The 15,899-nt window shown below is 41.6% G+C and overlaps 1 protein-coding gene across 3 annotated transcripts in view; it reads left to right on the plus strand.

Annotated features, from left to right (window-relative positions):
• The first annotated feature begins 656 nt into the window (after positions 1–656).
• LOC121574647 overlaps positions 657–15,899 on the plus strand; it is a 67,444-nt gene continuing 52,201 nt past the window's right edge. For 2 of the 3 annotated variants that reach the window (XM_045223058.1, XM_045223056.1), the window contains exons 1-14: positions 657–761; positions 2,844–3,125; positions 3,406–3,693; positions 5,452–5,736; positions 5,922–6,233; positions 6,820–7,128; positions 8,111–8,173; positions 8,313–8,366; positions 8,620–8,667; positions 8,984–9,013; positions 10,316–10,366; positions 12,808–12,855; positions 13,048–13,101; positions 13,197–13,253. In XM_045223058.1, the coding sequence (XP_045078993.1) occupies positions 3,645–3,693; positions 5,452–5,736; positions 5,922–6,233; positions 6,820–7,128; positions 8,111–8,173; positions 8,313–8,366; positions 8,620–8,667; positions 8,984–9,013; positions 10,316–10,366; positions 12,808–12,855; positions 13,048–13,101; positions 13,197–13,253 (1,360 nt within the window). In that variant the 5' untranslated portion in view covers positions 657–761; positions 2,844–3,125; positions 3,406–3,644. The remainder of the gene's footprint in view (positions 762–2,843; positions 3,126–3,405; positions 3,694–5,451; positions 5,737–5,921; positions 6,234–6,819; positions 7,129–8,110; positions 8,174–8,312; positions 8,367–8,619; positions 8,668–8,983; positions 9,014–10,315; positions 10,367–12,807; positions 12,856–13,047; positions 13,102–13,196; positions 13,254–15,899) is intronic. The other variant, XM_045223057.1, reaches the window with a different exon arrangement.

Here is a 15,899-nt window from a genome sequence, read left to right on the forward strand (position 1 = left end):
ATTAAAAGCGGAAATTCTGTACTGTCGCCTTATATGAAACATTCTATCTCAAATCTAAAATACTGGACTTTAGAGACAAATGTTTTTTAGGGGTTTCACTGTCCAAATGCATAAGGAGGGGAGTGTATGACCAATAAATTATTCTGATTGGTCAGATACCCTTACCTTTGCAACATTAGCTCACACTTGCTTTATGAGACGGTGGTTTAAATTTCTGCTCTCTGTGGTTTTGCTGTGAACAAGCTCCACATCTACTTCTCTATTTAAACAATCATCTGACTCAGTCACACACCATACTGTGAAGTCATAGTAACAGTCTGTAGCTGTCTGCCAAATGGCATTGTTAATCTCTGATATGGCTGGTCATCTGTTTTTGGTCATCCTCCTTTTTGGTGAGTTATTCCTCCATTCCAAATTCCATCATCTGTTTGTGCTACAGGATATTCCTCTTCTTCTCTCCCCTCTTTTAGTCTTAATTTTTAGTATTTTACTTTACTTTACTTCATGATTAGTGTCTTGTATCTTATTCCATTAATTAATTAATAATCTTATTTATTTTTCTCTGTCAGTATTTTACATTTTGTTCAGATAAGAATGACCGCTGCTTGATTCCCATTAATGCATTACAGTAGGTTATGCTACGTTACCAACTTGTGTGAAGTGTTCAGGTGTCTCACGTTTTACATTTGTTTACATTAATGGCAGATGATGATAAACTATTTTGTAATTTCTAGATACCTTCCAATCCATCAAAGCCCAAGGTCAGTAACATTATTATGAGTTTTTAGTTACCCACAAAAAAAAAAATGAATCCTGCTGTCAATTCTTATTATTCAAACATAACATTAGCTGATACCGTATCCATATGACATGATGAATTCAAAAGATAAATAATTAATACAATACAGTGCTGAAGGTTGGCAGTTTAAATCCGTATACAATGAACCTACTTCTGTCCAAATTCAGGGTAATTTATTCATTCTATAGCTGTAAACAATGCAAACACTGTACTGCTCAATTGGTCCTCTCGGAATACATTGTCATATTGTCTTTTGTGAAGAGCCATTGCATGAATCAATATATTATATCCCCTTTATTTCCCATACTATCGCTGGGAATTATTCTCAAAACCTTGGGTCTGAAAAAACAAGGTGTGATTATTTTATGTTCAACGGCTGACAGTACAGTTCCCAAACCAGTCACAAAATGCTCAGTTCCTCTGTTCTCTCAGACCTTCCTCAGCCCAGTCTGAAATATTTGTTATTAACATTTACATCATTTAGCAGATGCTCTTATCCAGAGCGACTTACAAATTGGTGCATTCAACTTATGATAGCCAGTGGGACAACCACTTAAAAAAATAAATAAAGTATGGGTGGGTGGGGGAGGGAGGGGTAGAAGGATTACTTTTATACTGTTCCAGGTATTCCTTAAAGAGGTAGGGTTTCAAGTGTCTCCGGAAGGTGGTCAGTGACTCCGCTGTCCTGGCGTCGTGGGGGAGCTTGTTCCACCATTGGGGTGCCAGAGCAGCGAATAGCTTTGACTGGGCTGAGCGGGAACTGTGCTTCCGTAGAGGTAGTGGGGCTAGCAGGCCAGAGGTGGATGAACGTAGTGCCCTCGTTTGGGTGTAGGGTCTGATCAGAGCCTGAAGGTAAGGAGGTGCCGTTCCCCTCACAGCTCCGTAGGCAAGCACCATGGTCTTGTAATAGATGCAAGCCTCAACTGGAAGCCAGTGGAGTGTGCGGAGGAGCGGGGTGACATGAGAGAACTTGGGAAGGTTGAACACCAGATGGGCTGCAGCGTTCTGGATAAGTTGTAGGGGTTTAATGGCACAGGCAGGGAGCCCAGCCAACAGCGAGTTGCAGTAATCCAGACGGGAGATGACAAGTGCCTGGATTAGGACCTGTGCCGCTTTCTGTGTGAGGTAGGGTCGTACTCTGCGAATGTTGTAGAGCATGAACCTGCAGGATCGGGTCAACGCTTTGATGTTAGCGGAGAACGACAGCGTGTTGTCCAGGGTCACGCCAAGGTTCTTTGCACTCTGGGAGGAGGACACAATGGAGTTGTCAACCGTGATGGCGAGATCATGGAGCGGGCAGTCCTTCCCCGGGAGGAATAGCAGTTCCGTCTTGCCGAGGTTCAGCTTGAGGTGGTGATCCGACATCCACACTGATATGTTTGCCAGACATGTAGAGATGCGATTCGCCACCTGGTTATCAGAAGGGGGAAAGGAGAAAATGAATTGTGTGTCATCTGCGTAGCAATGATAGGAGAGACCATGTGAGGATATGACAGAGCCAAGTGACTTGGTGTATAGAGAGAATAGGAGAGGGCCTAGAACTGAGCCCTGGGGGACACCAGTGGTGAGATTAAGTGGTGCGGAGACAGATTCTCGCCACGCCACCTGGTAGGAGCGACCTGTCAGGTAGGACGCAATCCAAGAGTGAGCAGCGCCGGAGATGTCCAATTCGGAGAGGGTGGAGAGGAGGATCTGATGGTTCACAGTATCAAAGGCAGCAGATAGGTCGAGAAGGATAAGAGCAGAGGAGAGAGAGTTAGCTTTAGCAGTGCGGAGAGCCTCCGTGACACAGAGAAGCGCAGTCTCAAAACGCTATTACTTAAAACAATAGATTATATATTTCACATACTATCATTATATGAAGCAATGGACCTTATTATCAAAATTCTTTAGTCTCAATAAACATGAAGATAAGTGTTAAATGTTGATAGATTTACTTGATTTTATAATAGACATACATATTTAAATCTAATTGAATGGTTGTCAGTACATTTCTCAAAACCAGTCAAAAAATGTGACATTCTTCTCTTTTCTGTTCTTACAGGCCCTCCTCTTCCCAGGTTGACAGTGAGTCTTGCAGTCATCAGAGAGAGAGACTCAGTTCAGCTGAGCTGTGAGAGTCCATCCGTCTCTGTGTCTCAGTGTTATCTCTTCACTGAGAATGGAGACTCTAAACCATCCTGTCGGCAGACACTCACAGGGACTGAGCTCCTCTCGTGGTCAGATCAGCGTTCACCTGCTGTGGTCAAAGTGAGATGTTACTACTACGCTGCAGGGAGTTCTTCCCCATCCTCTCACAGTGACCCTGTCTCAGTCACTGTCCAAGGTAAGCAGGTTGTTTACATAATTGTAAACATGACCCTCCTTTAAAATCGTACCATATTATGAGATACAATCTGCAACAATACACTAACCTGCAACAATATTATTCTGATTTCAAAGACTTATGTTTCATGAAATGATTTACTGTCTTTTTACAATCGAGAAGTAATTTGAAGTGAAGAATCATGTTCTTGAAATGCTCAGGTCTGTTGAACATGATGATTTTATGTAATAGTAATCTGTTAAATATTATATTGACATACTATTTTCCTCTGAACTCACAGTCCTTCCTCAGCTGACAGTGAGTCCTAAAGTCATCAGGGATACAGACTCAGTTCAGCTGAGATGTCACACTTCTCAATCTACCTCTGTGTCTCAGTGTTACTTCTACATAGAGGAAAGACGTAGTCTCCAACATACTACATCCTGTCAGCAGTCAATCACAGGGACCAAGCTGCTTGAATTGGCAGGTCGTGGTCCAACCACTGAGGTCAACGTGAGATGTATCTACTATGCTGTAGAGATGTCTATCTACTCTCCTTACAGTGACACTGTCTCAGTCACTCTCCTGGGTAAGCGGGGTAGTTTATGTATTATTATACCCCAGTGTTTTTCTATTCTGGTCAAGATTAGCACACCGGATTCATTTATATTATTTATATAACATACATTTTAAATACTGACTGAAGCAATAAGAGATGAAGTTATGCACTTTTAGATTTTTGGGATTATTTCATGCAATGTACAGTACCAGTCAAAAGTTTGGACACACCTACTCATTTAAGGGTTTTTCTTTATTTTTACTATTTTCTACATTAGAATAATAGGGAATACATCAAAACAATGAAATAACACATATGGAATCATGTAGTAACCAAAATAGTGTTGAACAAATCAAAATATATTTTATATTTGAGATTCGTCAAAGTAGCCACCCTTTGCCTTGATGACAGCATTGCACACTCTTGGCATTCTCTCAACCAGCTTCATGAGGTAGTCAACTGGAGTGCTTTTCCAACAGTCTTGAAGGAGTTCCCACATATGCTGAGCTCTTGTTGGCTGCTTTTCCTTCACTCTTGCGGTCCAACTCATCACAAACCATCTCAATTGGGTTGAGGTCGGGTGATTGTAGAGGCCAGGTCATCTGATGCAGCACTCCATCATTCTCCTTGGTCAAATAGCCCTTACAGAGCCTGGAGGTGTGTTTTGGGTCATTGTCCTGTTGAAAAACAAGTGATAGTCCCGCTAAGCTCAAACCAGATGGGATGGTGTATCGCTGCAGAATGCTGTGGTAGCCATGCTGGTTAAGTGTGCCTTGAATTCTAAAGAAATCACCAACAGTGTCACCAGCAAAGCACCCCCACACCATCACACCTCCTCCATGCTTCACGGTGGGAACCAAACATGCAGAGATCATCCGTTCACCTACTCTGTGTCTTACAAAGACACGTCGGTTGGAACCAAAAATCTCACATTTGGACTCATTAGACCAAAGAACAGATTTCCACCAGTCCAATGTCCATTGCTCGTGTTTCTTGGCCCAAGCAAGTCTCTTCTTCTTATTGGTGTCCTTTAGAAGTGGTTTCTTTGCAGCAATTCAACCAATGAAGGCCTGATTCACATAGTCTCCTCTGAACAGTTGATGTTGAGATGTGTCTGTTACTTGAACTCTTTGAATAATTTATTTGGGCTGCAATCTGAGGTGCAGTTAACTCTTATGAACTTATCCTCTGCAGCAGAGGTAACTTTGGGTTTTGCTTTCCTGTGGCGGTCCTCATGAGAGCCAGTTTCATCATAGCGCTTGATGGTTTTTGCGACTGCACTTGAAGAAACTTAAAAAGTTCTTGAAATGTTCCGTATTGACTGACCTTCATGTCTTAAAGTAATGATGGACTGTCGTTTCTCTTTTCTGATTTGAGCTGTTCTTGCCATAATATGGACTTGGTCTTTTCCCAAATAGGGCTATCTTCTGTATACCACCCCTACCTTGTCACAACACAACTGATTGGCTCAAACGTATTAAGAAGGCTAGAAATTCCACAAATTAACCTTTAAGAATGCACACTGTTAATTGAAATGCATTCCAGGTGGCTACTTTGAAGAATCTCAAATATAAAATATATTTTGATTTGTTTAACAGTTTTTTGGTTACTACATGATTCAATGTGTGTTATTTCATAGTTTTGATGTCTTCACTATTATTCTACAATGTAGAAAATTGTAAAAATAAAGAAAAACCATGGAATGAGTAGGTGCGTCCAAACCTTTGACTGGTACTGTATTTTAGCAAGCTGTTGAAAGTGGTTTACTTCCTTATTCTGATGTTACAGACCTCCCTCAGCCCAGACTGACAGTGAGTTCTACAGTCATCAGAGAGAGAGACTCAGTTCAGCTGAGCTGTGAGGCTCCTCCATATGTCTCTGTGTCTCAGTGTTACTTCTACACAGAGGGGAGACATCCTAAACCCTCACCCTGTACGAGGTCACTCACGGGGACTGAGCTACTCTCATGGGCAGGTCAAAGTTCATCTGCTGAGGTCAAACTGAGATGTTTTTACACAGTAGAGACTCGCTATCCATCGACGCACACTGACCCTGCGCCTATCACTATTCTTGGTAAGAGATTATCATTATGAATACACTGATCTGACTGGCTCACTGTAATAGGATTGGAATATATAATGTCATGCTAACATATGCAAACAATGTATTTCTTACTCTTTTAGTTATCTAATACAGAAAGAGGTGTGTATTCTCATTAACCTACGGTATAGACCGTTATTGATGTGTTCTCCTCACAGGTGAACTACAGAAACCAGACATTAGTGTCAATGACGAATCTTCTCATGACATCACTATTGCCTGTGTTCTTCCTGAGTCTGTCAGTGATGGTAGTAGCTGTAACCTGTACACTGGAGACCAGCCTCAGGCTTACAAAGAGGCTTGGGTCAGGAGATTTAACGCAGCATCATCCAAACTATTCTGTACCTTCAGTGTTACTAAGAATGATCTGTTCAGGCATCTGCAGTTGAAGAGAGATGTGAGATGTGACTATAGAGTGAACACAGGGTTACACTCGCTCTCTCCCCGCAGTGATGAATACATTATCACAGGTAAGATACTTACATAAAAAATACAGAAATATGTATTATATGTACATTTTTTAAGTGCAGTTTTATTAGTATGGGCAAAAACTGGTTGAATCTACATTGTTTTCACGTCTTTTCAACAAAGAATTACAATGTTTTTCCTTCTGATGACATTAAATCAACGTGGAAAATGTATTGGATTTGCCAAAAGCCATCGACATAAAGGAATTTTGGGAATGCTTGTCTTTCTTTCACCCAACTTTAACCTAAATCCAATGACATGGCTGAAATTCTTTTGAATTCACTTTGAATTCACATTAGTTGACAACTCAATCAAATGTAAATCATGTGGAACTGATGTATGTGCACATTGGGGAATTGCTTAATTTATTGGTAACTAATTTAGAACAAAATCAATTAGCTTTAATTAATGTTTTTAAATCACAGTCCAAGTTTCTTCAAAATAGTTATACAAATCATAAATCCATGTTATGTTTATGACTATTATGATTTGAACTTGCATTGTGAAAGACTGTAGGCTCTACAGTATATTTTTATATGCAGAATGGTGTGCCTTTTACTTCATTAAGTCTTTGTCCTCTCCCAACAGGTCAGAAACCAAATATTACAGTCAGTCTGAAAGAGAACCTCATCATCACCTGTTTAATTCCTGGATCTGTGAGTCCTGACACCCCCTGTAACCTGTATGTTGGAGAGCAGAGTCAGTATTTTATAAGAGCACCCATCAGGAAGAAGAAACACACAGATTCTAAAGGCTGGTTCTGTCAATTCTTTGTGGCTGAGAGTGATCTGATCCGACGTCTACAGTCAGTGAGGCGTAAGGAGGTGAGCTGTGACTACAGAGTGAGCTCAGAACCAAACTCTCTCTCTCCACGCAGTGATGGGTACAGATTTACAGGTGAGTCATGATCTATACAATAATAATCTATCAGTGCTGCAGGTCTTCATGATCTGACTTCCCTTTGATCATTTTAGTATGACTATATTCATTCTGACCCTCCCCCACTCACTCAATCACTCACTCACTCACTCACTCACTCTCATCTTCGCTCGCTCCTTGGAGCATAGCGCTTCAACATATGGATCTCCACACTCTTATTCTGGGCCAGGTCCCAGGCTGATCTGGTGTTGAGTCCCAGGTTGTGTACATCGTCCCCCAACTGGTCGGACCACCTGGCTCTCTGTCTTCCTCTTGGGTGTGGCCAGTTGGGGGATGGCTCCTTGAGGATGAGGGCAGGCGGGGAGCTACTGCCACTTAATAGCATTCTGACCCACAAGCTAAAGACCACATTCCAATCCCAAAATGGTTGTAGATCTGGTGGGAGTTCACATCAGTGATCCAACAGCTAAACAGACATTCTCTACAGCAGGGAGACAAAGGGGGTTTCAGCAGTAAGTATAGCTGTTGGAATGGCTTTCTCTGTAATTCATTGTGTTGATGATGGAGGATGTTGTTTAGAACACTTTACATTAGAAACCTTATATAATTGTGTTCATAAATATGAAACCAGTCTCAACATCAGCGCCTGGGACCATTACCACAAGTAATACAATTTCTTTGTTCAATCTGGTTTAGTGTTTAGATCGTATCTATGCACTGTTATGCTTCTGCTGTTAGATAACACGGTGACCTTATTCTAGGAAGCTGTCAACAACAATCAACACCTTATCTGTCCTGAAAGACTTTATCACCTTATGAATTGGTCTTATCATCTCTATAATGAGGAGAAATATAATCAACCTGGGCTAGAAGCAATCTGTCTGTAGTGATTTTTATAGTCCTACTTTGTCATAAAGATATTTCAAAAGGCCAACAACAACATAATGATCATTAATATGATCATGAAAAAAATGCTAATTTCATTAATATTTCTTCTCAGTGGGTTTGACTCCAGGTCCTAGATCTACTTTGCCGGCCAGCACGACAGTGAGTCCTACAGAAGGTGTGTTGGTCCTCTAAATCACCATCTCTGCAAATACCAATTGTACAGTCAAGGGTTTAGATCACGGGCCTGTAAAATTAAGTGACCAACATTTTAATGTAATACTGTATTCTTGTGTAATCATATTGCTTCCGACTAGTTTCAACTGTTACTTCTACTTTGACCTCAGACACCACAGTGAGACCAACTACCAGTAAGTAGGCCTACAAAGTTTAACTTACATCTATATTTTTAGTCACATTAATTCACTAAAGCTCCAACCGATTTATGAATTGACCCATTCATAGCTGCTTGTGATTTTCAGTCCAGATTTAGATTTTTTTTTTGTTCATCTGATTTGTAGGTAATGTGTAGTGTACTTCTCTCTTTCTGCTTATTGAATGACCTTAGATATTACATTAATTTATATTTGTTTTTGTGTAATATGAGTTATCTCATCTCACCAGGTTTGACCTCTCCTTTGACCCCCAGTACAGCAGTGAATCCTACATCAGGTGTGTTGGTCATCTTTCTCTAGTTAGTAGATAGAACCTAAACAAATAGAATAGCTTTATCTTACCCAGGTTTTTTACTCACACATTTTCCCTGATAAAAAAGAAATTTGATATTTAATTAATTAAATCAACCCATTTAGATATCTTTATTTTTGTGTAATCAGATCCAATGACTTTGCTTTGCACCAGGTTGGACTACTAGTTCTACTTTGACAACTGATACCCCAAAGTGGCCACACGATTTTAGTTTAGTGGCGTAATAAGTTGTGTTGTGTGTTAACTGTTATTAAACAGTCTCTCTCTTGCATGTGCCCAGGAGGTCAAAGCTCCACAGAAAGCGTTCTGGGTAAGTATCCTTCTCTAGCTGACTACCTGTTTTTTCACACACAAATCTTGAGATGTAGTATTGACCCTGGGAATACAAGTTAATAACCTTTCCAATGTCCAATGTGGCTTCTGGAGTGGGCGCTCAAATACTGTTTCCACCTGTACCTTATGTCAAGGGTCTGTTTATTTTTTTGTGATCAACATTTAATTTTTATTTCACCTTATACAGCACACAAGGCAGGATCATGTTACAAATATTAGCAGACATGACAACACTAACATAAAATAAACTATTTACATACTGTCAGGAGTCAATTATTTGAGTGCACAATATGACATTTACAGGAAGGAAGTAGAGTTTACAATGAAACATATTCTATATTATTCTCAGAAAAGAAACTGTCTCCCCCCCCACTCCCTTACCATGTAGGTCCACTGCTTGGTCAAGAGTTGTTGATATCTGATAGAGTTTTGCATAATACATCCCATGCATCAACTGTATTTGCCGGAGCTTTGTTTATCACGGCCGCTGATCGCTCTATACGAACAATATCTTGATAATATGATAACCATGTTTGAGGCGAGAGGATTGTAGGGGTAATCCAAACACTAAGGATAACCTTTTATTGCTGCTGTTAATCTTGCATAAAGGCTTATTTTCTGAACCAGTTGCAGTACAAAGGAAGAGTGATCATTCAACAAAAATAATGGTGGATCTTTGTTCACAGGGAAACACATACTTTTTGTAAGGAAATCTGAAACATGTGACCAGAACTGGGACACCATAGGACATTCCCAAAACATGTGCATTAGTGTTTCAACAGCATTCATACAGCATCTATCACATATTGGAGTAGGAATCTGCTTAATCTTAAAACATCTAAATGGGGTTGCATAAATTCTACGCATAACCTTATAATGTATAAGCTGGTGTGCTGGGTTTTTAGAGGTAACAAATATATTTTCCCAAATGGTATCCCAGTTCAGGTCATGCCCCAATCCCTGAATTTCACAGTTCCAAACTAGATTGATACCAATGTAGAGCATTTAACAGACAGCAGGCAATCACAAGTGGCAGAGACCATTTTAGAAGTTAATGAAAGGTCTGTCCATGTAAGCATTATGTGGGATGTTAACGGGGCATCCCATGGTACACCATAAGCTTTTAAGGGTCTGGGTTTTAACAATAATATGCCAAATTATGACATTTTAAACATTTAATCTTTCTACTGACTGAGTGGTGTTGTTTTCTAACAGAAATAATGAATACCTTTCTTCTTGTGTAATCAGATACAGAATTCACTTTTATTACTTCCAACAGGTTCGACTGTTACTTCTACTTTGACCCCTGACATCACAGTGAGACCAACTAGTAAGTATCCCTTACTTTGCAATTCCATTTTTGTTCACTCTAATTCACTAAAACTCCAACAGGTTTACTCATAGACTTATTCATAGCTGCTTGTACTTTCACTCTAAATTGTTGTTCTTTTCTTAGATATGAATGGCGCTGGAGGGGGATGGCTGCCGTTTTATGGGCTCCTAACCAATTGTGCTATTCTGGGTGTTCTTTCACGTTGTTTGTAACTTTTTTTGTACATAATGTTTCTTATGACTGAAAAGAGCTTCTGGACATCAGAACAGCAATTACTCACTGGACAAATATTTTTTCTGTAATGAATTGGAGGAGAAAGATTGACATCTCCTCTCGGACCAGGCCCCGTCATTCGCATGAAGAGGAGACGCCGATACAGGGGCCGCAGATCCGGATGCTTGGTGAGAATTAGTCTGCAAGTGGATAATCCGCCTTTACCATCCGTCCCACTATCTTATGTTTCACCGAGTCGTGGCTGAACGAGGACATGGATAATATGCAGTTGGCTGGGTTTTCCGTGCATCGGCAAGACAGAACAATAAACTTCCAGTAAGAGGAGGGGTGGTGGTCTGTGTCTATTTGTCAATAACAGCTGGTGCGCGATCTCTAATATTAAGGAAGTCTAGAGGTTTTGCTCGTCTGAGGTAGAGGATCTCATGATAAGCTGAAGACCACAATATTTACAAAGAGAGTTTATCTATATTTTTCATAGCTGTCTATTTACCATCACAAACCGATGCAGGCAATAAGACCGCACTCAACGAGCTGTATAAGTCCATAAGCAAACAAGAGAATGCTCACCCAGAAGCAGCGCTCCTATTGGCTGGGGACTTTAATGCAGGAAAACTTAAATCTGTTTTACTTCATCTCTACCAGCATGTAAAATGTGCAACCAGAGGGAAAACAACTCTAGACCACCTTTACTACAACACAAAGAGACACGTACAAAGCTCTCCCTCGACCCACCATTTGGCAAATCTGACCATAATTCTATCCTCCTGATTCCTGCTAACAAGCAAAAACTCAAGCAGGACGTGCCAGTAACTCGCTCATCACGGAAGTGGTCAGATGACGCGGATGCTAAGCTACAGGACTGTTTTGCTAGCACAGACTAGAATATGTTTAGGGATTCATCCGATGGAATTGAGGAGTATACCACCACAGTCACCGACTTCATCAATAAGTGCATCGACGACGTCGTCCCCACGGTGACCGTACATACATATCCCAACCAGAAGCCATGGATTACAGGCAACATCCGCACTGAGCTAAAAGCTAGAGCTGTCGCTTTCAAGAAGCGGGTAACTAATCCAGACGCTTATAAGAAATCCTGCTATGCCCTCCGACGAACCATCAAATAGGCAAAGCGTCAATACAGGACTAAGATTGAATCCTACTACACCGGCTCTGATGCTCATTGGATATGGCAGGGCTTGTAAACTATTATGGATTACAAAGGGAAACCCAGCCATGAGCTGCCCAGTGACGAAAGCCTACCAGATGAGCTAAATGCCTTCTATGCTTGCTTCGAGGCAAGCAACACTGAACCATGCATTAGAGCACCAGCTGTTCTGGACGACTGTGAGATCATGCTCTCCGTAGCCGATGTGAGTAAGACCTTTAAACAGGTCAACATTCACAAGACTGCAGGGCCAGACGGATTACCAGGACGTGTACTGAGAGCACATTTTCATCCTCTCCATGACCGAGTCAGTAATACCGACATGTTTCAAGCAGACCACCATAGTCCCTCTGCCCAAGAATGCCAAGGTATGCAAGCGGTACCGGAGTGCCAATTCAAGGTCCAAAAGGCTCCTTAACAGCTTCTAACCCCAAGCAATAAGACTGCTAAACAGTTAATTAAATGGCTACCCAGACTATTTGCTTTGACCCCCTTTTTTACACTGCTGCTACTCGCTGTTTATTACCTATGCATAGTCACTTTAACCATACCTACATGTACATATTACCTCAATAACCTCCTGTATTAGCCTCGTTATTGTTATTTTATTGTGTTACTTTTTTGTTACTTTAGTTTATTTTAATATATGTATCATTGTTTTAGCAAATATTTTCTTACTTATAAAAAACTGCATTGTTGGTTAAGGGCATGTAAGTAAGCATTTCACGGTAAGGTTGTATTGTAACATCCTGTTGTATTCGGCACATGTGACAAATTTACATTTTAGTCATTTAGCTGACGCTCTTATCCAGAGCGACTTACAGTTAGTGAGTGCATACATTATTTTAATTTCTTTCATAATGGCCCCCCGTGGGAATTGAACCCACAACCCTGGATTCAAACCAGGATCTCTAGTAGCACAGCTAGCACTGCGATGCAGTGCCTTAGACCACTGCGCCACTCGGGAGATAAATAAAAGTGTATTTTATTTTATATGAAACAAATATACATTTTTCTTCTCATTTCTTCTCACCAGGTTTGACCTCTCCTTTTGCCCCCAGCACAGCAGTGAATCTTATATCAGGTGTGTTGGTCATCTTTAGTTAGCAAAACTGAAACAAATAGACTTCCTTTATCTTACCCAGGTTTTTGTATTTTTTTTCCCGATCACAAATTTGCCTAATTTCTAGAAAAGAGGTAGATATTGGTTTGATTAAATAATCCTATTAAGATACCTTATTGTATAACCAGATCCAATGACTTTGCTTTGCACCAGATTTGACTGTTAGTCCTACTTTGACATCTGACACCCCAAAGAGTCCAACTGAAAGTGAGTGTGGCCACACGATTTTAGTTTATTGGTATTTACTAAGTTGTGATGTGTGTTAACTGTTAACAAACCGTCTCTCTCTTGCATGTGCACAGGAGGTCAAAGCTCCACAGACAGTGTTGTGAATTCAAACGGTCAGAAAAGAGTTTTGGGTAATTATCTTCATTTAGTACTTTCCTGCTAAATCAAATCAAATCAAATGTTATTTGTCACATACACGTGTTTAGCAGATGTTATAGCGGGTGTAGCGAAATGCTTGTACTTGTACTAGATCCAACAGTGCAGTAATATCTAACAATTACACAACATATACCCAATACACACAAGAAGTAAGGAATGGGATTTAAGAATATATACATATATGCACCACCCACAACCATGCTTGGCCATGCATCCTTGACTAGTCTCTCAAAGCACTTCATGATGACAGAGGTGAGTGCTACAGGGGATAGTCATTTAGTTCAGTTACCTTTGCTTTCTTGGGTACAGGAACAATGGTGGCCATCTTGAAGCATGTGGGAACAGCAGACTGGGAAAGGGAGAGATTGAATATGTCCATGAACACACCAGCAGCTGGTCTGTGCATGCTCTGAGGACGTGGCTAGGGATGCCGTCTGGTCCGGCAGCCTTGCGGGGGTTAACATGCACATCGGCCATATTCCTTGGTAGTGGGCCTCGTCAGTGGCACTGTGTTATCCTCAAAGCGGGTGAAGAAGGTGTTTAGCTTGTCTGGAAGCGAGACGTCGGTGTCTGCAACGTGGCTGGTTTTCTTTTTGTAGTCCGTGATTGTCTGTAGACCCTGCTACATACGTCTCGTGTCTGAGCCGTTGAATTGCGACTCCACTTCGTCTCTATACTGATGTTTTGCCAGTTTAATTGCCTTGCGGAGTGAGTAGCTACACTGTTTTTTATTCTGCCATATTCCCAGTCACCTTGCCATGGTTAAATTAATTTTTTGTTGTCATTTAGCAGACGCTCTTATCCAGAGCGACTTACAAGAGCAATTAGGGTTAAGTGCCTTGCTCAAGGGCACATCGACAGATTTTTCACCTAGTCGGCTCGGGGATTAGAACAAGTGACTTTTCGGTTACTGGCACAACGCTCTTAACCACTAAGCTACCTGCCACCCTCAGACAGGACAGTGCCTATCCCAAATGCGGTGGTTAACATATCCCAGTCCGCGTGATCAAAACAATCTTGAAGCGTGGATTCCGATTGGTCAGACCAGTGTTGAATAGTCCTTAGCACGGGTACTTCCTGTGTGAGTTTCTGCCTATAGGAAGGGAGAAGCAAAATGGAGTCGTGGTCAGATTTGCCGAAAGGAGGGCGGGGGAGGGCCTTATAACCATCCCGGAAGTTTGAATAGCAATGGTCGAGGATTTTAGCAGCGCGAGTACAACAGTCGATATGTTGATAGAACTTCGGCAGCCTAGTCCTCAAATTTGCTTTTTTTAAATCCCACAATAAATTCAGCCTCAGGATATGTGGTTTCCTGTTTGCATAAGGTCCAGTGAAGTTATTTGAGGGCCATCGTGGTATTGGCTTGAGGGGGGATATACACGGCCATGACTATAACCGAAGAGAATTCTCTTGGGAGATAATACGGTCGGCATTCGATTGTGAGAAATTCTAGGTCGGGTGAACAGAAGGACTCGAGTTCCTCTATGTTACTACAATTACACCATGAGTCGTTAATCATGAAACACACACCTCCGCCCTTTATTCCTGTCTGGGCGATGAACTGAGAACCCATCGGGCTGGACCGATTTCGACAGAATATCCCAAGAGAGCCATGTTTCCGTGAAACAGAGTATGTCACAGGCCTTGATGTCTCTCTGGAAAGCCAATTCAACTGGGTTCATGCAAGTGACTGATTGATCGTGCCTGGGAGGAATCCTCACTACCAGTATAACCAATTTGTCAGTACGCCCAAAACATTGTTTGGAGAACAGAACGGGGTGTCTCAGTTTCAAGGTCTCAGCTTCAAGAGAAGAAGCCTCGTGAGGTATTGGTTGGTCACATGCATGAACCAAATATTAATGATGAATAAGTAATAAGCTAAATCATGCAAATATAACTTGTCTGTGTAAGCAGTATATAAGAGAACTAACTGCCCCGGCGGAGCTCCCGACCGACGTGTACTCTGGTGCATTAAGTTTGTTGGCACCTCTCCAGCTTGCTGATAATAAAGAATGATTCATTTAATATTGACTTCAGGTGGTAATTTCCACGACAAGTCATTTAGCAGACGCTCTTATCCAGAGCGACTTACATTAGTGCATTCATCTTAAGATAGCTAGGTGAGACAACAACATATCACAATCGTAGCAAGTACATTTTCCCTCAACAAAGTAGTTATCAGCAAAGTCAGCGCCCTCCTGAACTCCCTGTTCACCCATGACTGCGTGGCCAAGCATGCCTCCAACTCAATCATCAAGTTTGCAGACGACACCACAGTAGTAGGCTTGATTACCAACAATGACGAGACCGCCTACAGGGAGGAGGTAATGGCTCTGGGAGTGTGGTGCCAGGAAAATAACCTCTCACTCAACATCAACCAAACAAAGGAGATGATCGTGGACTTCAGGAAACAGCAGAGGGTGCTTGCATGCTTCAAGATGAATGCTGTTCATTGACTATAGCTCAGCATTCAACACCATAGTACCCTCCAAGCTCATCATTAAGCTCGAGGCCCTGGGTCTGAACCCCGCCCTGTGCAACTGGGTCCTGGACATCCTGACGGGCCGCACCCAGGTGGTGAAGGTAGGAAACAACATCTCCACTTCGCTGATCCTCAA

Source organism: Coregonus clupeaformis, chromosome 10 (assembly GCF_020615455.1).
Source record: "Coregonus clupeaformis isolate EN_2021a chromosome 10, ASM2061545v1, whole genome shotgun sequence".
NCBI lineage: Eukaryota > Metazoa > Chordata > Actinopteri > Salmoniformes > Salmonidae > Coregonus > Coregonus clupeaformis.